This window comes from Haematobia irritans, chromosome 1, assembly GCF_050003625.1.
Source record: "Haematobia irritans isolate KBUSLIRL chromosome 1, ASM5000362v1, whole genome shotgun sequence".
In the NCBI taxonomy this organism is placed as follows: domain Eukaryota; kingdom Metazoa; phylum Arthropoda; class Insecta; order Diptera; family Muscidae; genus Haematobia; species Haematobia irritans.
This window is the reverse complement of record NC_134397.1, coordinates 278,035,088-278,051,892: the sequence shown is the minus strand read 5'-3', so window position 1 is coordinate 278,051,892 and position 16,805 is coordinate 278,035,088. Positions and strand designations below refer to the sequence as shown.

At 35.2% G+C, this 16,805-nt stretch overlaps 1 protein-coding gene across 1 annotated transcript; it reads right to left on the bottom strand.

The window, feature by feature from the left end:
- Positions 1 to 1,224: 1,224 nt before the first annotated feature.
- Positions 1,225 to 3,110, bottom strand: LOC142236702 (uncharacterized). The gene is made up of 3 exons (XM_075307938.1): positions 2,556 to 3,110; positions 2,176 to 2,310; positions 1,225 to 1,254 (listed from the first exon to the last, which is right to left on the bottom strand). The coding sequence occupies exons 1-3, from the start codon at positions 3,108 to 3,110 to the stop codon at positions 1,225 to 1,227; spliced, it is 720 nt and encodes a 239-aa protein (XP_075164053.1).
- Between the last annotated feature and the right edge of the window lie 13,695 nt (positions 3,111 to 16,805).

The window sequence follows — 16,805 nt, the reverse complement described above, 5'->3', positions numbered from 1 at the left end:
GGTGGGTTTCTTATTTTTGTTTTTGCCATTGCAGGTATGCCAAGGAAGTCATTTATTTCCTCCCCCAATGTCATGTCAACACTTTAAGATGTGCTGTGCCACCAAAGACGAAAAGACCTTCAAGACTTTATGGGTTCCTCTTTGGCCTGAGGTTCGTAATTCATCAGCATAATTGGATTATTAATTGATTTCAGCTTTAAATCAATCAATTGTCATTGAATTGAATTTTGTTAGCAATCTAGCAATAAAACGAATAAATTTTATTCACTTTGGGGAATGTTGTGCAAAGCGAGGAAAATGGAGACGATCGACGAACAGCTAAAATGATTGCTAATCAATTTCAAAAATTCTAACAATATTGACAAAATAATGCTGTAACGAAGGTAGTAAATTTGAGTTGTTATTCTTTTGTGAAAATAAAATAATCGACAGCGAAAGTTCATGATACTTCTATTGTTAGTCAAGGCAAAATATTATCATGTTAATATTCCACACTTGTTTTAAATTGAGTTTAGTTCCTACACATAGAGAAGGAATATGATCACCTCAAACATGCTTCAAGAGCAAATGACCATGTAACAAAAATATTGTTTTCTCGCCAAACATAACATGTTTTCCGAAAAAAGATACATACTTTCCGAGAAAATAACATGGTTGCGATAAAAATGTTACATGGTCACCATCCAAAAATAACATTTTGCTCTTGAAACATGTTTGAGGTGATTGTATTCCTTCTTTGGGTGTACGAACCATCAACGCCGAATCAACTTCAACACTGAGCAGTCACCGACACCGTATCATACATACTATGTTGGATTCTTATATAATTTCCCTGGCATTAGATGACGAAGTTTTTTTTTTTTTAAATGCGCTTGCGTGTGCATTCATGGCGAAAAGTTAACTAAATTATACCATATATATTTTGGGATTTCGATAACGTGTTGTTATAATAACAATAATTTAATGAGATTTTTGAATTTTTAAATACCATTTATGAAATTCTTCCTACTTCGTAAAGCAAAAATGAACTAAAAGTGAAGAAAAAAAATCATTGGCGCCAAATCATTACCATATTACCGTATTCTTACTATTTTTGAGAAGTGTTCATAAAATGTTTGAGGCCTACTTGAAATAAATAAAATGTCATTGGGTTGGAGGAAAATTTCCCAAAAAGTTGTAAAAGCAAAATACATTATTTATTTATAAGTTAATTTAAGCATTAGTTCACATTAATTGTAGAGAAAGTGGTAAGAGCTAAATAAATAATGTGACAGTGAGAAAGATATAGGGGAAAAAGTACAATTATGTAGAAAATTTAATTTTTTTGAGCCTCTCTTTATCACAAAAAGAATATACTTTTCTACAAAAAAAAAAAAAAAATACTGTGAAAAGAAAATTCCAAACGATGTTCGTTGGCCTAAAATTTCGTTTCATTTCATTTCATTTATTTCAGTCTATGGATATATAAAAATCCTTACAGACTATGGCTTACATCTAAAAACAAATTATATCTAATTTCATTAGAAAATTACGCAATGGAATCGAAAAATCTAAATCTGTACTAGAAATTCGATTGAATTCTATTAAAGATCTTTCCACTGGCTCATTATTAGAATATTTACTTCGGTGTATAGCTATATTAAAAACTTTTGTGTTCACGTGGCACACGAGATGGTACATTAAAGTTTAAATTGCCCAATAAATTATTACAATCCACAATGTTATTAATTATTTTAAAGATAAATACTTGAGATAAGAAAAGTCTTCCATTCTCAAGAGTTTTTAGAGATATCAATCTACATCTATCAATGTACGAAGGTTCAGGAGCACTAAAATTAATTGACCGCAACATAAATTTCAAAGCCTTTTTTTGAACTCGCTCTATTCTATTTGTGTACTTTTCATAAAAAGGATTCCATATGAAGCTAGCATATTCAAGTTCGGATCTCACGATAGACATATAAACAAGTTTTACGGTATAAGGATCAGAGAAGTCCTTACAATTCCTATTGACAAAAGCTAACAATGCATAAGCCTTCGGAATTATAAAATCTAGATGTGGAGCAAAAGTAAATTTACAGTCAAACACAACACCAAGGTCTCTAACCTCATCTACCTGTCTCAGCCTCTTAGAATCCAAATAATAATCGAAACACACTGGACTTTGACACTTACTACATGTACATTGATCTCAAGACAATTCAAAACACACCAGCGGAAAATATTCCGCAATTCTTCTTGTAATTTCATACAATCACAAATCGAATTTGTAGAACGAACAAACGTTTTGGTGAAGAGTTTATTAAGACACTAAAAAAATTTTCAATTTGTACATTTCAGTATAACAAAAAGTTCATACATTCAAAACGACTAGATGTGTAATTCTAAAGTATTTTATACACAAGTGGAGTATTAATTACTTATATTCCAATACCCTTCCTTAATTAATACAATTTTAGCAAACTTCTAAATTTATGTAATTTAACAAAATTAAGTGCTTTTGTTAACAGATCAGATTGCATATCTTCCGTTGGGCAATAAGATAGTTTGATTACATTCTTCATTTTTGAATCACGAATGAAATGGTATTTCGTGTCAACGTGTTTAGTTCTTCGGCTAAATTTTTCGTTTTCAACAAGTTTTATGCAACTCTGATTGTCTTCAAATATTTCGGTTGGTGTTTCGATTTGAATTCCAAAATCCGTTAAAAGCCGTCTCAGCCAAATGGCTTCTTGTGTTGCCTCTGCTAAGGCTATGTATTCAGCTTCGGTTGACGATAAGGAAACACTTTGTTGTTTATGACAAGACCAACTTACACACCCGCCGTTGAACTTGAAAACGTAACCGCTTAAAGATTTTCTGTCAATGAGGTTTTGTGCCCAGTCCGCATCCACAAAACCTATTAAGCCTTGATTAAGGTCTTCATTGCTTCCAAGTTTAAGTTTCAAATTTCTGGAACCTTTAAGATACTTTAGCAATCTTTTTACTTCTGTCCAATCTTCTTCCATCGGTTGGCTCACATGTTGGCTCAGAATAGATACTGATGCTGCTATATCTGGTCTGCTATTAACTGCTAAATATATTAAGCTTCCAATAGTTTCTTGATACATTTTATTATTTTTCATTGCTTTAAATTGCTTTCTGTCGAGTTTACAATATCCGACATCTAACGGTATTTTCGAAATTTTGCTGTCTTCTAAAGTTGTTTTTTCTAATAAATCTGAGATGTATTGATCCTGAAGGATGCTATAAAAACCATCATCACCTCTCTCAATTTTGACACCAAGATAATATTTAACATCTCCCAAATTTGTAAGCTCAAAATTGCTCTCTAATATTTTTTTCAATATCTTCAAAATCTTTGATATCTTGTGCTGAAACTAATATATCATCCACATATACTAGTATATTGATATTTCCTTTTCTTCCCGGCTTTGAAAATAAACAAGGATCTGCCTTGCCTTGAGTAAATCCGTTTTTCTTGATTATTTCGAAAAGTTTTATATTCCAGCATCTTGCTGCCTGTTTTAGACCATATAAATTTTTCTGCAATTTGCAAACAAGTGGTGTACCATCTTCAGATTGAACTTCATATCCTGGAGGTTGTCGCATATATATACTCTCTGATAGCTCCCCGTTTAAAAATGCTGTTTTTATATCATAGTGTTTCACTCGGGATTTATTTGCTCCTGCTATTGTCAAAAACATGCGCACTGTGGTTTGTCGAACTACCGGAGCGAAGACTTCGTCATAGTCAACACCAAACTTTTGACTAAAACCTTGGGCAACCAATCTAGCTTTGTACTTCAGGATTTCCCCATCAGCGCCTCGCTTTATCTTGTATACCCACTTACATCCAATTGGATTTCTGCCTTCAGGTAGTGTAACAAGCTGCCAAGTATTATTATATTTTAATGACTTCATTTCTTCGTTCCTAGCTTCTACCCATTTCTTATCTTCATTGTCTTCTACCACATTTGCATAACGCTTTGGAACATTACCTTTTGTTGTACGCTCTGATCTTCTTACAATCACCTCCTCTGTAGTATCATCTGGAACGTGATTATCTTCTTCGGCAGAATAATAATCTACCTCGTCAAATAGTGATCCTTCTATGTTTTTACTTAAAGGAATTTCAACATCTTCTCCTATCTTGACGGTCTGCTTTGGTTCATTTACTTTAAATTTTAGTATTTTATAGTCCCTGCTGAGCGTTATTGTGAGATTTTCTTTATTTAAGAATCGAAGTGCTTTTGACTGCTCGGAGTATCCTACGAATTGTAAGACCTCTGTTTTTCTATCTAACTTCTTTCGTCGTTGACTTGGAATAAAAACATGAGCCTCAGATCCAAAAATCTCAAAGTTGTTTACATCAACTTTTTTCCCTTCCCAAACTTCGTAAGGAATTCGTTCATTGGATCTTGTTACGAGTCTGTTTTGGACAAAATTTGCCGTAAATACAGCTTCACCCCAAAATTTATTCGGTAATTTTCCATCTTCTAGCATACATCTCACCATTTCAACCAAATAACGATAGCGCCTTTCGGCAACTCCATTTTGCTGAGGAGTGTAGGGAGTTGTAAGTTGTTGCTGTGTACCATTTTGCTTCAGAAATTCTTTGACTTTTGCCCCGATGTACTCACCTCCGCGGTCCGACCTCAAAATTTTCGGAATTTTATTGAATTTTACTTTAACATATTGAAAATACTCCTTGAGTTTTTGGAGAACCTCGTTTTTGTTTCTCATAAGATAAATAACACAATATCGACTAAAATCGTCAATAAAAGTTACAAAATAACGATATCCGCTTGGAGTAGTCTCATTCATCACAGCCACATCTGTGTGTATTATGTCTAAGATGTTTTTACTTTGCTCACCTGATGCTTGAGAAAAGGATTTCCGTGACATTTTACCAGATGGACATATTTCACATTCGTATCGCATTCCGCAATCTTTGGGTTTTATATTTGCCATTTTCAACATTTTGTATACCGCATTTATATCTCTATGACACATTCGTCGATGCCAATCATGAATGCAATTTTCGTGACCACGACCTTCTTGAATCATTTGCGCTTTATTACAATCCAATCTTAACTTATATAACCCGTTTATCATGTCACCAATGGCGATCACATTACCGTCTTTTATTATTTTGCAAATCGACTTACCAAACGTGACCATGTATCCATTTTCCGTTAATTTCCTTACTGATAAAAGATTCGTTTCTATTGACGGAACAAATAGAACTCCCTTTAGTTAAAATATTTTAGGATATTGGTTTTCGTTAGCTACTGGAAGAAAAACGTCTCCTTTCCCTTGAGCTTGAATCTTAAATCCGTTTGCAACATTTACTGACTCGCTGTGATTCGAAATAAGTTTGTTAAAGAACGCCTCATTATTTGAAATATGGCATGTTGCCCCTGAGTCAATAAACCAATCAAATTTACCATTCACACCAAATGACAGACAAAGTTCTTCTTTTGGTTCAAAAGTTTCCGTGATGTTTACCCTGTTTTTCTTTTCAATCGCTGCCTTATACATTTTGCAATTTTTCTTGAAATGGCCCGCTTTATCACAATAAAAGCACTTTTTGTTTCGTTGTTCATCTCCATTATTTCGATTTCTTTGAACCTTCATCACCGACATGTCTGAGGCCTCTCTCTTGTGGACTTTTCTCATAGCTTCATCTATCAGCTTACCTTTTACATATGTCAGATTCAGTTTATCATCACTTCTAGCTTCTAGTGCCACTATCAACGGATCATACGAGTCTGGAAGACTTCTCAAGAGCATAGCTACCGCCCATGACTCACTTAACGGGTCACCCATTACTGCCAGTTGATCTATATAAGTCATCATTTCGTTAATATGAGATTCCATTTTTTCATCATTTAGCAACTGCATCTTGCAAATTGTTTTCATGATAAACACACGTGTACTTAGGGATGGCTTCTCAAAATGTTCCTTCAAATTTTCCCAAAATTCATGCGCTATTTTACTATCCTTTAAATGTACGAGCTGGTCATCTTCCACCATCAGACCAATACAAGCTCTAGCCTGGCCGTCCTTCTTTAGCCAATTAGCATCTGGAGTGACTGGTTTAGGATTGCAAACCACATCCCAAAGATCTTCCTTAATTAAGATTAACTCCATCTTAATTTTCCAAACTGCGTAATTGAAACCATTGAGTTTGGTAACCGTGGACTTAATATCTTCACGTGGAAACATATTTGTAATTTTCTTTGTTAATTGAAAAAAAAAAATCTACAAAATTTTAGCCCATAACCTGTAGAACGAACAAACGTTTTGGTGAAGAGTTTATTAAGACACTAAAAAAATTTTCAATTTGTACATTTCAGTATAACAAAAAGTTCATACATTCAAAACGACTAGATGTGTAATTCTAAAGTATTTTATACACAAGTGCAGTATTAATTACTTATATTCCAATAGAATTTACATGCAGATAAATCAATTTGACCATTTGACACAATCCGATATATCATTAATAAACGATATATCATTTATTTTGAAACAAAACATGCTTTGGAAACAATGTGCTAAAATATCGCATGCAGTCGGTTGCATAACAAAAACCTGTTCATAGATACTCCCATCCTAGAATACATATACACTCTGAACTAACAATACTTTTTTATTTCACGGACAAATTATATTTAGTGTGCATATTTTTATCTAAATCCCAGTACAGCAGTATATCACAGAGCATTTAAGTTTAAAACAAATTCAAATCCTTCGAAATACGGTAAAGTTTTCCTGTAGGCAACATAATCCAACAACGAATGAAATACAAATTGCCATGAAAAAAAATCTTCTCAGGACTGGAATTTGTTCTAAACATCCTTCTGGTATTTTGTGATACAAGGATATGTAATGTGAGTCTACAAGAATGTGTGCATGGGTGTGGAAGGTTACATATACAGCCATTCTACCAAATAACTCAATTGAAAATGTTTGTATGTAAGTATTGCACCTAATAGAATACACAGTGATATCACACGGTAAAAGTGTACCAAAGTTGTTCATAATATTTGGAGGATATGACAAGAAGGTTGAGATTTTAAAAGAAGTAGATCCAAAAAAATGAAACGAAAATGGCCATACACACAGACGAACGGCTAGTGGGACATATCCGTTCATAGCAGAGAGAGAGAGAGGGCGAAGAATTTGGAATGTCTGCAAGATATTTGCCAATGTGGGTGTACGTAGCCTACTTACAGCTTACAACAGATACCAACCAAACATTTACAAACACACCCGCCCATGAGTAATGTTAAGAAACGCGGTCAAAGTCATATCAAAGCACCAGCAATGAACTTGTTTGCCACAACCATATATCAAACAAACAATCATCTGTGTACCAACAATAGACCTCATAATCATCGTATTCATCTTCATTTGTGCTCTCCAGAATCTGTTTTTGTGAAAGCTCGGACTCAGTGATGAGATTCGCAAATGGTTCAAAGGGAACGGCTTGTGGGAGAGCTTTGCTCCCATTAAAATAAATCAGGACATGACACAACAACAATGGCCATTTCAGAGGTAACAATCCTACCAGTGCTGCCGCTACTACTTCAATCGAAGTATTTTGCTTCATTTTCACAAAATTTACTTCGTCACTCCTTCTTCCAAAAATCTGCTTCACTTTTTGTTCTGCTTCAAATTTTTGAAATTTTTCCCATATTACCTAATTGCTTTTCCTATTCCTTTAATTACGATGAACAGCGGTTTTAATCATTGAATTATTAACCGATGTGGACCAATTTTTGCATAGGTGTTAGAGACCATATACTTACACCATGTACCAAATTTCAGCCGGATCGGATGAAATTTGGTTCTCTTAGAGGCTCCGCAAGCCAAATCGGGGGATCAGTTTATATGGGGGCTATATATAATTATGGACCGATGTGAACCAATTTCTGCGTAATTGTTAGAGACCATATACTTACACCATGTACCAAATTTCAGCCGTATCGGGTGAAATTTGCTTCTCTTAGAGGCTCCGAAAGCCAAATCGGGGGATCGTTTTATATAGGGGCTATATATAATTATGGACCGATGTGGACCAATGTTTGCATGGTTGTTAGAGATCATATGCTGAAACCATGTACAAATTTCAGCTGGATCGGATGAAATTTGCTTCTCTTAGAGTCCCCGCAAGCCAAATTTGGGGGTCCGTTTATATGGGGCTATACGTAAAAGTGGACCGATATGGCTCATTTGCAATACCATCCGACCTACATCGATAACAATTTCTTGTGCCAAGTTTCAAGTCGATAGCTTCTTCCGTTCGGAAGTTAGCGTGATTTCAACAGACGCACGGACGGACGGACATGCTCAGATCGACTCAGAATTTCACAACGACCCAGAATATATATACTTTATGGGGTCTTAGAGCAATATTTCGATGTGTTACAAACGGAATGACAAAGTTAATATACCCCCATCCTATGGTGGAGGGTATAATAAAATAAATTCTATTGTTTTGTTTTCAAAAATGTATGCTACTTCAATTTTATTCAATCTACTCCACTTTTTTCCAAAATCTACTTCACGCAATTTTTCACTAGCGGCAGCACTGAATCCTACTCATCGCGCCAAATACAACAGAAGACGCTATAGTTAACGCCAGTCTGTTAGCTTACAGCGACAGAGCAATTCATCTGACTTACATCCACTGTAAAACGACATCACATATTCACACACGCACATACACAACAAGGGGATTCAATGAGAAGAACAGCCGCTATGACGACGAGAATATGTTAGGTGTACAAAAACATATTTCATGTATCTCTTTCTCTCTCTCTCTCTCTATTTTGCTCTGTGTTGCTCTTCGTTGATATATGTTAGTACGTGAGCAAATGAAGAAGGCCATGATATTGCTAGCATGAGTGAGGGTGTGTGGGGATATCATCATATGTTTTAGGGTCGTTGCCGCTAAAAGTGAAATGATGAGGCAAGCTGGAGAATGGCGAATTGTCAGTTAACATTTCTGACAGGCCCACGGTTTATGGAACGATAGCAATATCCAGAGTATACGAAGGAGACGATGATGATAGTTCAGCAAAAATCTCTAGACTTGTACAAACGCACACACACTCTCACACACATTGTCTGACAGCGAAGGACGCCAAATTGTATGTCTGTTGTTGGCAGTTATGCAAGGATTACACAGTGTAATACATCGTACGTGCGTATGTTTGTGTATGAGTGAATATGTTCTAATGAACGAGTAAGGCACCATCCAGCATTATTGCTTTCCTGGCTTGGTCTGGTATAGCTGAATGGATGCCTAGCAAGTGTTAATGTTGTCAAGTTCTTCTTAAACGCGTTACGTTCTTGTCGAATGGTAAACGCACGAGTGTTGGTGTAGATTTTGTTGAATTGATATGGCGGTATCTAGGGAGAATGTCTGTTATTGTTGTCATTTGAGTTTGTTTTTTTTTTTATTATCACGTCTTCGTCGCCATCTTCACTCGTCCTATGTTTCCGCAGTTTAGTGTCATCACTGGTAAAATATCATTTGTAATATGGGATGAATTTGCCTCTTTTTAAAGGCGTTTGCTATCAACCGAGTCATAAAGCAATAAAACTCAGTATGTATTTGTTTCTCCAGAAACTGAAAAGAGCATATAGAACGATTAAAGGATCAGTAATCACAAAATTTGAATTTATCACACTCTGTACAGCAATTAATGGAATCATAATTTGGCCATACATGATGAAATTCGGCGAACTATTGGGTTTAAAGGATATATCTATAAAAAAATCTAAGACCGACAATTTACGGATTTAAATACTGATTACGAGGCAAAGATTGGGCAACGATCTACGCCACTACAAAACTCAATCCATATGAGTTAAGTGATTCTCAGTAATTCTCGTTTGTATTCTCTTCCTGAACTTTGCCTTTTGAAAGATTTTCCGAGGTTTTCCCATGGTCTTATTATAGGACATGTTGGTTTAGACGAAATGTCGAAATTTAATATTTGACCCAAATCTTTCCCGCACCACAATTTTTAACAAATCTGTATACCTTTGTACGCCCACATATAACATATACCTTTATACGCCCACACAGAGCAAATTTTTTATTTCAACTTATTACAAATATTTTACTGTATTTCAATTCAGTTTTCATGTCCTCAGCAAAAGTTAACTTATTCGAAAGGAAAATTTAACAATTTCAATTTCCTTGGAAATTTCTTGAGGAACTACAAAACTACTCATGAAAAGTAAATCTTCCTACACGAAGTATTACCATACCAAAAGAAAAACCAAATTTTCATTGAGTGCACCTTTTCCGATAATTACCTTTCTGTGGTGTATGTAAATGTATTTGTAGTTTACAGGGTTTAATAGTGAAAATTGAGATGCACGTAGTGCAGTAATGATATAGATTATTAACCCATTACCGCCCTCTGTCTCCATATGAGGACACCTGTTTAAAGTCATACAACTATAAACTACTCGTTTTTTTAACAGATTTTTTGTGACAGCTTTATACTGTGTCTAATCTATATTTTTTACTTAAATCCTTTTATTTAGTCATTATTGAAGTAATAAAAACCCATAAAATCAATTTTTGTGCGGCAGTTTCATTTTGGGTATTAATGGGTTAATTACGTCTATGTCCGTTACGTCTATGTCCTCTATCACTAGTCCACCATATAAAATCCTGAAAAAAAATTTTCCTAATTCGTATTAGTCTATCGAACGCGATGTTGCTTCTAGTCACGCAAGGATTGGTATACTGGTTACAATTTGGATATACATGCATTTTGATAAACTTCAAAACCCTCCGTGTAGCAAATGTATTTAATTCATATAAAACTCATGGATGATAACCTCTCAAAAACACATCTGATGAAGACTTTTATGAAAAAGCTCCACTTAAATATTTATGTATGGGTGAAATTTGTGAATATGTATGTGTTTTAATGTATGTGTGCTTAACATTCATGATTTTATGAATGAAAGCTTTTCTCTCGATGCACATGCAAACATACCCCCAGACACACACACACATACCTACATGAATATGTGAAGGACATACAGGTGTGGTTTCCAATGAATTTGCCAAATTATCATGCAGAACAATTTGAAGGTATACTTTAGAATTTTAATATGAAACATTTTCGCGTAGAGAGTAAGTGGCGCAGCTTTGCTTTTTGGTACATTTGTAAATTAATTTAAAATAATTTTCGAACGGTATTTTAATTTATCTCATATAAATTAAAATTACCCTCACAAAAAGTATACCCTATATTTCACTAAAGCCGATTTAATTCTATTTTAGTTCATCGAATTATCGTATTAAGAAAGTTTTCATGACGTTAATAATTTTTTTGCGTACGTTAGTTAAATTAACTAAAACAGAGGAAAAAACTTATACACAAATGAAGCATAAAGTTTAACTAAATTCGTGTCTCCCCCAAAATAGTTTAGAATTTCTTCAAATTTGTAAATGTATTACCAATAATGAGCCCATCATGAACTTCGTAAAGACATTTTTGCAATTTTTAACTCCAATTTTTTCCTTCAAACATAGAAATTTTCTTTAACGAGTGGAAAAAAAATGAATTATGTTGAATGAATTTTCTTGAATTTGTCGAAAATTATTTACTTATTTTTGTGTGAAATCGGCGTGACATCTGCGTTTCTAATACAGTTTAGTTAAAATTTTCTAAAATTAATTTATTTTTTCATCAACTAACTAAAATTTTCTATACTGGTGGGTTCACTGTTTTTTCAGTGTATGCTCTGATAGAATTTAGAGATTTTCGACCAATGAAATATGGATGGTGTTATAAGGTATATGCAATATATCAATTTGTATACAAAGAACGAAATGTGTTTGTTTACTTGTTCTTTAAAGGATATCCTTTATAACCGTTGGTAATGAATCGAAATATTGATCCCCCATAATGTATATATTATTCGGTTGTGGTGAAAATCTGAGTCGATCTTGTTATGTCCATCCATCTGTTAAAATCACGTAAACTTGTGAACGAAACAAAATATCAGATGCCAACATATATTCTAATTGATTAAGCTCGACATGTATTGCGAATGGACCAGATATGACACTCTTATCAATAGATCACTACATTTGACTTCTTTAATCTGTTAGGGCCACTATTTTCATCCAATCTGGTAGGAATTTGGCACGTGATGTTGGATATGTGATATTTCATAATAATATATAGCCCACAAATAAACCGATCCCCAGGTTTGACTTCTTCACCGTCCAAAGATTTGGTCTTAGCACTAATGCAGAGGATTGCATTAAAGATGTATTTTAGATAGAATTCCCTTTTAAATTAAAGTTTTGTGTACGTTATATTAGGATACAAACTGAATTTACCATGTTTTTTTTTTTGTTTGCTCTCATGTTCTTCAAAAATGTGTTAACCAAAACTTAAAATTTTAAATTTTTAAAATTAAGACTCGACTACTAGTATAATTTGATTATAGACATTTTCAAAAGTTGCGTTCACTGTGCAACGTACACTTGACCTATAAATTCTTTTGAGAATAGGTCCCTAAAACCTTTGGTGAAAGCTCCGATTTTGTTGTTGAAACAATTTGCGCTGGTAAGGATTATTTCCCCACTGCCTCAGTGAAGGGATATTAGAGCTTTTTTGCTGCCACTGTTAACATCGTGTTTTTTTTTTTGTTCTGATGCTGACATTCGTTTCTTCGGTTACTGCGGGTAGGAGTATCAGCCTGCCAAGCATCATCAACTTACATACATATGTACGACCATTAACAGACAGACGACGAAGCTGCTGTCCCGTCATTGCTGCTGTCGTCGTCATCGTCGCCGTTATATTCGTTGCTGACGAGTAGTCACACATATTTTACAGTTATCCATTTAGTTGAGTCTCGGCCGTTAACTTAAACTGAGGTGTGTACTCAAAAAACTCCAAAAATATTCGGTAGACAAGTAAATTCATGTCTATGAAATAAAATAAAATTTAGAAAAGACACACATTTACTGTAAAGAAGAATAGCAATAAAAGAAATTAATTAATTGTGAAAAGAAAACTTTAAACAACTGACCCCGCAAGAGGTTTACATTTTGCAAGAGTTTCAAAGAGAATTTTATATCAGTGGTGTGATGGGTTTTCAGACAGTGGACTTTGTAGAAAGATCCGTGTAACGACTTAAAGATATGTTAAAAAGAAACATAAAAGACTGTTTGTCTGTTCTGTGCCATATCCTCATACTCGCCAAAAAAAAAATACACCTAATAAAAGCTATCAACATTGGCAAATAGCGGTGAAAGCCTAGCACAAAAAAATGCTGAATAAGTAAAAAGGAAAACAATAGCAAAGAAGAACCAATTAAAACTTGTGCTTGCCAATCACCATTGAGTATTCTTCTGGCGCTGGCTTCAGGCACTGACAACCTTAATGTCTGAAGCATATACTCCGAAGAATGGCCAGTAAAATTTGGTATTTGTTTTTCACTTCATTACGCCACAGCAATATGCACGTCCTCAGCAGCCTCATCCTCACTAGGTTATTGTAAAGGTGATAGAAGGATCGACAACAGGCTAAAGTATTGTGAAATCCACTTATACCGAACTAAAATTCGATGAAGGGGAGGTGTTGAGCAATTTAACCGGAGAAAACAGAAGGGAATCACTTTTGCTTTTCACTTTCATTTTCAGTTCTTGATAGTGTAAGTGTGATATATTTTCTTACTCCTATTATGGGCCAGCAACAACGGAAGAGGACCACTTCATAAAACAATGGACCAGCCAGAAAAATTCTCAAGAAAAACTCAACAGTAACACAATATCTAAATTATCATCACAACAACAGGAGGAGACAATACCCAAAGTAATGAAGAAAAAACATCATTTAAATGTCTGGCAATAGCATAAAATGCACATATATACACTCTCTCATGTATAACCAAAGCCAACAGCAGTGCTGTTAAACTTGCTTCAAGCCACTATCTTCAATTCAACATAGCATTGCCAGTAGTGGTGAAAGAGCAAGAGAGAGAGAGAGAGAGAGAGCGAATAGCAGAGAAGCCTATGGCAGACGAGAGTGCTAAAAAGAAACTTCTTATAGAAGGTGTTAATTACTCTAAACATTTTCAATTGAAATTTCAAAAATTCTGAAAAACTAAATGAAATTTCCCGGTAACGGAACAGCACAAGCAGACCAAATGGAGAACGGTGAATGGCATCGTGAGGCCATTGATATAAAACGTTAATTTCATGATAAAAGCTATTGGCAATTTATAGTTAACGACTTTCAACGTCGCGACGAGACACAAAAGCTTATGAGAACTTCACAGAAAATAAAAATTCATTAAAAATTTAACAAAAACTAACCAACAAGTTAAGAAAATACTTAAAAGTGTCAACAAAAGAGAGCTAAAGTGGCAGAGGAGAAAAGGTGTAGACGAGTGTGGGGAGTCCATTATAAATTTCAACCACGACACCTTACTTGCCATCACACCTGTTTGACAATTTAAGCTTCGTTCAAAGTGTCAATGGGCTCCTTTTCTCCCCTCTCTACCCTCTTTTTCTCTCATTCACTTGCAACAAAAAACTAATTGCCATTAAAAGCAAACTTAAATGTCTCCAATTAAAAGACAGTGCGGAAAGAAAACAAAAAACGAAAGATGAGGACATACTAAACCTGAATGTGAATACTTTAGTCCTAAGTGTTCTTAGTAGTGAACGAAATGAAATGCGTACATCTGTGTATAGATGGTTGGGTGTTGTTGTGTTAGTGCATGATGAGTATCCTTTGATAACATGATCAGGCTAGGGGAAAATAAATGTAAGAGGCATTTATCATACAAGTGGATGCTTCTTTGAATAGTGTCTTGGATGTAGTATCATTGAAATTTAACTTTGTTTTGGGGACACGTCGAAAAACTGCAACATTGACGTTTTATGGGGAACGTATTGTTGGCCACTTTTCTGTAGTTTGTTCAAAGAATGAAATAAAATAGAACTAATTATTTGATCATAAGAGTGGGAGTGGGAAAATGGTGATCAGGCAGGTAATGCGTCATCGATCGGATCACTTTGAATTCAGGGGGAGCAATGTCCGAGCTATACGGCGGGTGGTATAGGGCTTCCCATTTGAGTGATTCCAAATACGTTTTTATGGGTTTTGCAGCGTAAGCTTCTTTCCATGGATATTCGGCGATGTTGTAGTATGATATGGGCAACCGTATGGCTTTCTTCGCTTTTGTCACCAGTAACGATGCGATCCAAGAAACCTTTCCTCTGTTGCCTTTGGAGCTGATGTTCGCGAGCTTTCGACAAATGTTTTTTGTGGGTACGAATTGGGAGTCAAAAAAGCTATATTGTTTACAATACAAGCAAATCACACATATTGAACATGAAATCTATGAAATGAGGTTATATTCGGAACTATGCCACCTGTTTTCATTCTCAAATTACTAATTAGCGCACCCAATATTTGCTAGCTGACTTTATTATATAAAGGGTGATTCTTTTGAGGTTAGGATTTTCATGCATTAGTATTTGACAGATCACGTGGGATTTCAGACATGGTGTCAAAGAGAAAGATGCTCAGTATGCTTTGACATTTCATCATGAATAGACTTACGATCTGCCACAACGTCGAATTTTCAGTGAATGGGCCCTAGAAAAGTTGGCAGAAAATCCGCTTTTTTATCGACAAATTTTGTTCAGCGATGAGGCTCATTTCTGGTTGAATGACTACGTAAATAAGCAAAATTGCCGCATTTGGAGTGAAGAGCAACCAGAAGCCGTTCAAGAACTGCCCATGCATCCCGAAAAATGCACTGTTTGGTGTGGTTTGTACGCTGGTGGAATCATTGGACCGTATTTTTTCAAAGATGCTGTTGGACGCAACGTTACGGTGAATGGCGATCGCTATCGTTCGATGCTAACAAACTTTTTGTTGCCAAAAATGGAAGAACTGAACTTGGTTGACATGTGGTTTCAACAAGATGGCGCTACATGCCACACAGCTCGCGATTCTATGGCCATTTTGAGGGAAAACTTCGGAGAACAATTCATCTCAAGAAATGGACCGGTAAGTTGGCCACCAAGATCATGCGATTTGACGCCTTTAGACTATTTTTTGTGGGGCTACGTCAAGTCTAAAGTCTACAGAAATAAGCCAGCAACTATTCCAGCTTTGGAAGACAACATTTCCGAAGAAATTCGGGCTATTCCGGCCGAAATGCTCGAAAAAGTTGCCCAAAATTGGACTTTCCGAATGGACCACCTAAGACGCAGCCGCGGTCAACATTTAAATGAAATTATCTTCAAAAAGTAAATGTCATGGACCAATCTAACGTTTCAAATAAAGAACCGATGAGATTTTGCAAATTTTATGCGTTTTTTTTTTAAAGTTATCAAGCTCTTAACAAATCACCCTTTATTAAGGTAATCTTTGCTTTGACTGCCCCTTTGGTCGTGAGAGAAATTTGTCAACAACTTTCACGGGAAAAAGTTATAAGGTCTAAACATATAAGCATTTGTTGGTATGCGGCTGAAACTTGGGCAAAATCCGTGTCCTTGTGCATAGAAGGTTGCCATAGCACTCATTGCAGAACTGAAGCTCACGCAAATCGGGTTATAGCATTCAATTTTCGATCTACACGCAAATCCTTCCTCCAAGTGAAATTTTAGACGACTTCCTCGCAGTTGAGTGGCTCTTTCTTCCTTTAGGACGATGTACTACATGCATCTTTGGGATAAAACAAAATGTTTACTCTAAAACTTTTCGGAAAATCATTTTAGAATA

What these genes read in the sequence shown, in the direction of transcription:
- LOC142236702 (XM_075307938.1), bottom strand. Translation starts at nt 3,110, where the DNA reads ATGTATCAAGAAACTATTGGAAGCTTAATATATTTAGCAGTTAATAGC. An exon ending in GTGATTCAAAAATGAAGAAT is followed by an intron (nt 2,311 to 2,555) that starts GTAATCAAACTA and finishes AAATTTTTTTAG; the next exon opens with TGTCTTAATAAACTCTTCAC. An exon ending in TTGAGATCAATGTACATGTA is followed by an intron (nt 1,255 to 2,175) that starts GTAAGTGTCAAA and finishes TTATTTATTTAG; the next exon opens with CTCTTACCACTTTCTCTACA.